Source organism: Aptenodytes forsteri, unplaced genomic scaffold (assembly GCF_000699145.1).
Source record: "Aptenodytes forsteri isolate BGI_AS27 unplaced genomic scaffold, ASM69914v1 Scaffold326, whole genome shotgun sequence".
NCBI lineage: Eukaryota > Metazoa > Chordata > Aves > Sphenisciformes > Spheniscidae > Aptenodytes > Aptenodytes forsteri.
In genome coordinates, this window is record NW_008795677.1 from 689,386 (window position 1) to 697,669 (window position 8,284).

The 8,284-nt window shown below is 42.3% G+C and overlaps 1 protein-coding gene across 10 annotated transcripts in view; it reads right to left on the reverse strand.

Annotated features, from left to right (window-relative positions):
- Window positions 1-3,056: 3,056 nt before the first annotated feature.
- The window catches only part of CAMK2D (calcium/calmodulin dependent protein kinase II delta), a 173,084-nt gene continuing 167,856 nt past the window's right edge, over window positions 3,057-8,284 (reverse strand). For all 10 annotated transcript variants that reach the window (XM_019472960.1, XM_019472958.1, XM_019472954.1 and 7 more), the window contains 2 exons: window positions 5,636-5,685; window positions 3,057-5,092 (listed from right to left, as the gene is read on the reverse strand). In XM_019472960.1, the coding sequence (XP_019328505.1) occupies window positions 5,679-5,685 (7 nt within the window). In that variant the 3' untranslated portion in view covers window positions 3,057-5,092; window positions 5,636-5,678. The remainder of the gene's footprint in view (window positions 5,093-5,635; window positions 5,686-8,284) is intronic.

The window sequence follows — 8,284 nt, forward strand, 5'->3', positions numbered from 1 at the left end:
CCATCCTTACTAAGGGTTTGACTTCTGTTTAGGTGCTGATGTTGAGCAGTAACTTTGCTTATAAAATGAGCTGTCAGGCACATGACCATGGGCTCTCACCTCTACTATCAGGCTGATTGCTTGCTAGTGTGGTCCCTTGATGATGTGTGTTACTTAATGATCTGTGACCGTCGGCGCCTTGGTCCTGGGGTAGCTGTCTTCTCCGAGAGCCACACTGAATGCCTGAGAAGGGTGGTGAAAGAGCGGAGCGGTCTCTTCCTTCCCAGCTCAGGGTTGTTTGGTTTGCCATGAACTCTCTCTCAATGCAGTGGGCTGTTTATTAACAAACTTTGCTCCTCTCTCCTCCTGTACCAGCTTGCTAGGACACTGGGAAATACCTAAGCAGGGATCTCGGTGATACACGCTGCTGTTTCTTCTGCCCTGACATGAGACCGCATCTTTCCACTACGGGCCGAGTTCAGGGAATCACAGAAGTGAGTAATTACAAGACCTGAGCCCTTAGCTGTCATGAGGTGTGTCAGATTCCTGTGCTGCAATTTAATGCAACTTTTCAGAGGATATTCTGTAGCTATGCAGACTCAGCCCTTGCTATTTTAAGGGAAGTAACCTCGTCCCAACCACTTGCCACATTCAACTATCTGACTTTTGTTAACTAATCAGAGGTCATTATGATAAGAAAGGTTATATGGGCCAGACTTCCAGTTAGTTTGTAAGATGCTCCAGCCCCATAGCTGGGTTCTGGCAACATCTTTAAAGAAAGAATGCAACATTTCAGTAAATACAGAAATACTGCTCTCCTCTCTCTTCACCTTGTAAACCCTGTTTTCTATCAGCTTGTCTTTTCTGCATTGATTCTCCTCCCCTCACACTCTGTGATTAAACATTCTCCTCTTCCCCAAACTTACTGTCTGCAGTGCCTTTCGCCTGGGCTCAGAGTCTGGACAAGAACACGCTGGAAACAAGCAGCCTTGCGCTGCTGGTTTGCAGCATATGAGCAGGCAGAATTGCTGCCGCCTTCTCATTTTACATGCACGCTGTTGTGGAAGCAGATCCTGCAACTTGGTCTGCTCAGCCACAGGTATCTGTGCAAGAGAGGGAAGAGAAGAGAGAAAAGGCTTCTGGTCTGCTCTATGTAGGATTCCTTTCACGTGAGGCATAGTCCTCAGGATAGGCAAGTCTCCCCTCCCATGGGGATCAAAACCTCCCTCTGCTCCTGTACAGGCGTCTCAGGCCTCTACTACAGCGGCTCTCCCTGCAGGAACCAGACATTTAGCAGTTGGACCTTGCAGCACTGAACTTGCAACCCATTCACCCACAGCTGTCTGTATTTTTCCAATAATTTTGTTAGGAAGGAAGAAGCTGAATCTCCTGAAGCAATGTGGATCAATTCTCCAACTAATACAGTTAAGTTTTTTGACTAACGGTCTCTTCTTAAGATGAGTTATGTATAAAGTGTGACTGTACAAATTTAAGAAGAAAAGCGCTGAGAAGAACGAAGTAATTGTTTTCTGTGTGCATGTGGTCCAAGGAGATGATACATGACAAAGGATTAATAGCACAATGAAGAAGCAGTCAAGTTAATCTCTGAGACAACGAACTCTGGGTTTAATATACAACTCTAGGAGATAGGTGTTTAGTTTCTTAACTGTGTCCTGGGAGCCCATTTTCAGAAAATGGAATAAATCTGATTCCTCCAGGTATGTGTATAGCGCATATTTGAGACCCAGCAAATGGACTTTTTCAGCCTCTGAAATATTCTGTGTTCCTTACTCACGTTAAAAAAGTGAATGCATGAAAGCACTGGGTTCCTTTCTGCTCAAAACAAACGGTGTTGTCTTGTGCTCTCCTAAATAGAAAACATCATTACAAAAAGCCACCAGGAGGCAGCATATTAAAACATTTGTGCTATAAACTGATATCCAGAACAACTTAAAAAAACCCACAAAACCAAAACCACTCTCCCCAAACCCTGCCCCTCTCCCAAATCTTCAACCTGGTATTTAGCAAATGTATTCTCCCCACCCCCTTCCTCGTCATTACGCTTTATACACGGATCTCTCTTCTTCTCCACATACCTGACATTAGTAGCAATTCCACTGCTGTCAAACAGCTTACTGCAGGCGCACAGTTAAAATGGAAGTCAAACTGATTGCTGGAATAGCATTTAGTGGAAAAAATGAGTAAACAAAGTAGGTAGAAGTGATATGACAAAACATAAAGCCTCCCAACCAACTAAACCGCTTTTGCTTCCTCTAGGGTTTACCGAAATGTTCCAAACCTCTGAGCTCTCTCCCAGCTATTTTTCTTCTTGTTTACCAATACACAGCAAGTCGCTGCCCAAAAGGAAGCGCTGTTAACTTTCACAAACCCAGGAATACGCTCTCGGCTCCTTCGACAGGCGGTACTCCCGGATTGCTGCTATGGGTCTGGCTTGCACCTACGCTGCCCCCGGCACAGAACCAGATAAATGATCCAGCTCTGCCTATCGTGACCCGCGAGAGCTGGACGCTGCCTCCTCTCCTCGGCCCCCTCGGTCCTTCTTTTCTGCTGGTGTAAAGGACTGTTCCCAGCTGTGGCTCAGCATAGGATAAGAGCGCCTAAAATCCACTAGTGGCACAGCTTTCAAACTGGTACGTTATTTTAAATGCTAATTACTTATGGACTTTAATGCATTTTATGGTCTGCAACGCTAAACATGCAGTAACTGCTCTTACAGCATCTTGTGTTACAGGCTGAGCGTATGAAACACAGCAAGGCAGCTACAGAAACGTGCGAACTACCGAAAACATTTCTAAATACGGACCTATAAATACAAGGTATGTGCAAAATCTATCAGCAAAGTACAGCATAAACGGTGTACAATGGGGTCCTCGGGAAAGGCAGTTAAGAACTAACCAAAAGACAAAGTACGAAAGCAAACACTAGTATCTTCAAACTGCAAATTCGGCTCGTAAGAAACTGCATCCGTGTCTCTGACTTCTCAATTCAAATGTCCGCTACACACTTTCCAATGCAAAAATCACGATTAATCGGGAAATTAAAACACAAGCACAATGTCAGCAGAAATCACAAATTTATTAATCCTTAAATATATCAATCATTTACCATTATGGCAAGAAATATGTACACTGTGTCCCATGGTAAACTGCAGTGTTCCGAAATGACAGGAGAGAAGTGTGTAATTCAGTTGTGGTGGAGAGAACAAATCACAATTTCCTCACGTCTTGGTATGGAAGACAAACTTGGTCTACAGTAATACGTCAACACCACATGCTATGTTAGAAGTATAAAAAAAAAAACCCCACCCTACACCTAATTTGTTAATTTTAAATACAGTTATGCCACTTATAGCCGCTTCACAAAAAAAAGTAAAGAAATTAATGAGAAAAAAAACCCCAGGCCGTTACTTTTTTCACAGATCCCATCGGCAGGTTAATATGGCTCAACACATTTATTGTAGATGCTTATTTTAAATATATATTGATTAAAATCCTGTAGTAATTATCAGAGAATATCAGAGAAGCTTAAATCCATCTACCATACATCCACTAGTAACAACATCAAAATGTTTAAGAACTGCTTTTGATTAGTAATCAACACAGAAACGTGAAATGATACAAATTAGGAAGCTTTCCCATTTTAAAAACTTCAGGCTGCCGAGTTGTAAATTCTCAACTGCTAAAAAGGACACCGAGATATCATGCACTATACAGCGCTGCAGAAAACAGTTAGCCCTGTTGGTAACAGAACAGTTAACACGTGAAAAAAGAAGAAATAACCGATCCCTCTATTTTTCTATTAAAAATGGAAGGGAATAAACCTAAATGCTTGCAAGGATGTATTTCCACAGCAACCTAAGGGAAGCAAAAATAGTCCCTGTCACAAAGTTCGTGTTCTGAACTGACACCGAGAGCGCTCCCCGCGCAGCGTGCAGGCGTTCGCAGCGACGGCTCGGGGGCCAAAACAAGTTGGTAATGCTGCAAGGACTGTTGTGCTTGATACTGGACGCTGCGTGAGGATTTTAAGAAACCCAAGAGCAGGCTGAGGGGGAAGAAGGGGGGAGAAACAAATCCCTGGTAAAGTGTTAGAGTCTTGCTAGAAAACTGGTGTATCCATAACACGTTTCCAGAGGAGCAACAGCAGCAGTGTAAAGAAAGTAAACTCTTCGTACTAAGCTTTTAAGGCCTAATATTTCTCGAGTATATTAACCACAGAAGAGGTCTATAGCTTAACCGAAATCTTATATTTTTTTTAAAGCCTCCTTAAAAAATTTACAGTACCCCCTAAAAGCGATAAAAATCTTTCTCTATTCTTCCATTTTAATCCTCAAAAACTGCCCCTCCGTGACCACTCAGTTCCTTACAATTTTTAATTTTGCTTAGTCATCCAATAGAAATTTTCAATTAGCATAATAAGAAAGCAAAGGTAAAGACTCAAAAGAAAAAAAAAGAAGCTGCTGGCTCACCACAACGTTGACAGTTAATTCTGAAGTGACCAAGCCAGCAAATGATGAGCTTTTTCCAGTTTACATAGACTAAGAAGGCTTCAGCTGGTACAAAGCCAAGATAGTATCACTTCCACATTTATCAGTGATTTCATCCGTCTACATGCTGTAATAAAAATCTGTTTTACAGTAACGGAGCTGCCAGCGGAAATCCTAACCATTCCTACCAGAACCAAAGCAAAATCCTGGGACTCGGGGGGGAAAAGGAGGAGTCAAAAAACAGTTTGTAAAAAAAGAGGGTAAAATGTACTTTTTTTCTTTTTTAATAAACAGGATAGTTTTTAAAGTTGTCTGTCAAAACTTGGCATAAATGGACAAAGTGACAAATGTATTCTGTATCTACATACATTTTTTGTCTTTTATGCCTTGTTATTCTCTATTTGCATGGAACATCACCTTCATTGAAATGTTAGCAGTGTACAGATGGAATATACAGCAACATGGTGCATCACAAATGTGTTACATGAAGAACCTTCACAACTTCATGCACTCAGAAACATGCATGAAGAGGACGGGATGGCCAGGATGGTAATCAACCAGCTGCGTTGGGTACAGAAAATGCAAGAGCGGCACCGCTGATATTTTTAGCTAGGAGGAAGGAGAAAAAAAAAAACAAAAACAGATTGCCATTACTGAAGTAACATCACCACCAGATAACGATACATGCTTCAGTGTTAGCTAATACTATTAAAAAACCCCCTCAAGATCATTTAACACAATACTGTGAAGAAAACCAAGGGGGAAAAAAAACCCCAAACGCTCAGGCAAAGCATTCTTTTATTTTTCAAACCACTTTACAGACATTTTCCATCTTTACAACGTGCCAGAGAGGCTGTTAAAATAAAAAAGGAAACTGAGGCAGGGAGCCAAAGTGCCTTAACCGATTTCTTAAAGGAGGGAGGGCGGAATTCAGATGTGAATCTCCGAGTTTAACTTACTTCCTCAGCATGTACGTTACAGACGCTGCCACGGACTGAGATTCTCATACAAAAATTGAACCGAGTAACAAGGAAGAATCAGATGTCATTTACATGCAAGACATGCTAGAGCCGTATGCAAAGAGAAAACGCAAGGAAAGGAACGTGTAAGCAAGTCGTTAACTAACTCGGCTTATAATATCATTTGTATTACCGTAGCATCTAGGGGCCGAAGTCATGATTGGGATCCCGCTGTGCTAGGCGCTGTACAAACACAGAACAAACGCTTTACTTAAGTCTTCCTGCTGTTTGGTATTCAACTGACGAAAGCACAAGAAGGGGTAAGGTGTGGTAAGTGAGGGGATATAAGCCTGGGAGCCTCAGGTCTGAATTTAGGTTTGGGAGTCAGTTTTAGGTCCGATAGCCCTTTGACTGCCCGTATCGTGCAGGTCCGCTCTCGGTGTAGATGCAGACACTGTTCGGCAGAAACACATTAGCTCAAGTTCTTAAGAACGTGGAATACAGAGAGTGATTTCCTACCATCAGTCATATCACTCAGAAATAATGGACGAGACAGAAAGTAAAGTTTGTCTTGTCTGACTCGCAGCAAAAACTGCAAATAAAATTTATTTGTAAACTAAATATACATTTGCGCTCATATTCTTTTCCAAATAAATTATCTGCCATAAGGAAACCTTTCCATACACCTATAGCTACCGAAGAGCTCAGTTCTGTCCTTAGATTTATGCGCACTCCTTACTGTAGTCCTGAAAACAAATAAGCTACTGTGCTCGCAGCAACTGATTTGACATAATCTAGGATGCTACGTTTGCAAAGCAGATCACAGGTATAATTGCTTTCACAAGTTTATTAGATTTGAAATTATTCTTCAGACATTACGTGTAAGATACTTTTTTATTATGGAAGTGCCGTTATTAACTACTGTGTATTGGTAATAAATAAATAGCTGTAGACTGTAAAAATTTCAAATATGAGAAAAGAAAGGAAGGATAATCTAGAACAATATTTTAATTAAATTTCTTCTGTAGCTTTCCAAAATGGAGTTGCTGGTACGCTGCTGCTCTGACTGGGAGAACTAAAGGTGAAGTTCAAGGCAGTCTAAAAGATGGTCAGGCTGGGTTACAGAAGGGGAGTTCTGGCATGGCGCTACATGGGAATCTACCGGTTAAACTTGAGAAGATGGGGATTAAAGAAAGAATATGTAAAATAACTAAAAGAAAAATGACAATGCTTGGGCTGAAAGGGGAACTATCAGCCTAGAGGAGACCCGCTAGCCTTTGCCAATGATCTGAGCACAAGCAGTAGGACTGATCGCATGTAGTATACTTACACTTAGGTGGAAGGCACTATAAACACAAAGGGAAGCAGGAGCGTTGTGCAAGAAGAACCAAATAACCTTGAGGGCTGGGTAATCCAGAAATGTTACACGTAATAATAGGAAGTACAAAGCTGCACGCTCAGCACAAGCTTCTGTACGCTCACTGGTTGGAAATGAGAGTTGAGGATAAATACATGGCTGTCTTAGATGATCTGCTGATGTGATCTAGCTGACAAAAGTGCAAAAATCATGCCAGAACATAGCAGGTGTGGCATCCTCCACAGGGAAAAGAAAGACATTGTGAAGTCAAATAAAGCCCTGACCACAACCGCACGCAGTATTTCAGAAGGGCCCAAGCTAATGAAAAGACAAACCTCAAACCAAAAAAGACAGCGAAGAGCTATTAAGGTAGCCAGGAAAATGGAGATCCTATCAAAAAAAGCCAACCAAGTCAGCACTGTTAATTTACCCTACAAAAACAGAAGGTGGGAAGTGATCTAAGCGGCCTTCATATAAAACAGCTCACGTCTGCATACCTATCCCCAGTATAGGGGAACAACGATGAAATAAGAATAATCAAGGATACATTGAACACGACTAAAATTTGGACTGGAAAGTAAGGTTTCTAACCATCAGACCAAAGATATTTTAGAACAGTGATATCAGCAAGTCCAAAAAACCCCTCTGAATTCAAGATGAGGGTTAGGTAAGGGATTTATGTGATACGGTTGCCAGCGTAACACAGGGGCTACCTGTATCTAGGGCTACGTTGCAATCTCGGAGCATCTTTCCTTAAGCCTTGGCCGTGCTCTAACGCTTTGAGCTGCTACCCCTCCTCTGTGACCTTTTCAGCTTGGATACCCTCCCGCAATCCTGACGTCCCCTCTGTCTGACCCCACAGGCTCACAACACCCACTGACACAGACACAACCCGGCAGTCTCAAAAACATGACCTCTCAGCTGCTTCTCCTTCCATCCTTAGCAGTCCCGGTAAGCCTTATCTTTATTAGAGAGCACGAGCAGCCGTAAAGAACTGACGTTACCCAAGTCCTAAATACGGGCGCTGCTTCCGAGGGGCAGATCTCGGGTCTGCACGTACGACTGCATTCCCTTGAGAGGTGCACGCTGAAGGGCCAGGAGTTGCTCTGTGGCAGCTAGTTTATATTCCAGAGAAGCTACCTCTGGCCAGTGTTCGTAGGAGCAGTACGTGCCACAGCGCACAGCAGCCCATCACACGTATACACGTTACGTGAACCAAGTATTGAGGCTCCTGTTACAACGCTGTACCTCCAAAAGAAGAAGCTGCAGAAGCTACTCGGTATCTCTCTAATAAAGTATTACTGAAAGAATTATTACAGGAATTATTGGGCAAATTCTGTGATCTTCCACGAAAATAGTGATAAGATGGCTATTTCGTTGTCTTCTGGTTTTGGTGTATAAGTGTTGTGAATTACCTTTTGTCTTCACGATTGTTTCCTATAAATATGGTTAAGTTAAAAAAAAATTGACACCCCCCCCCCCACC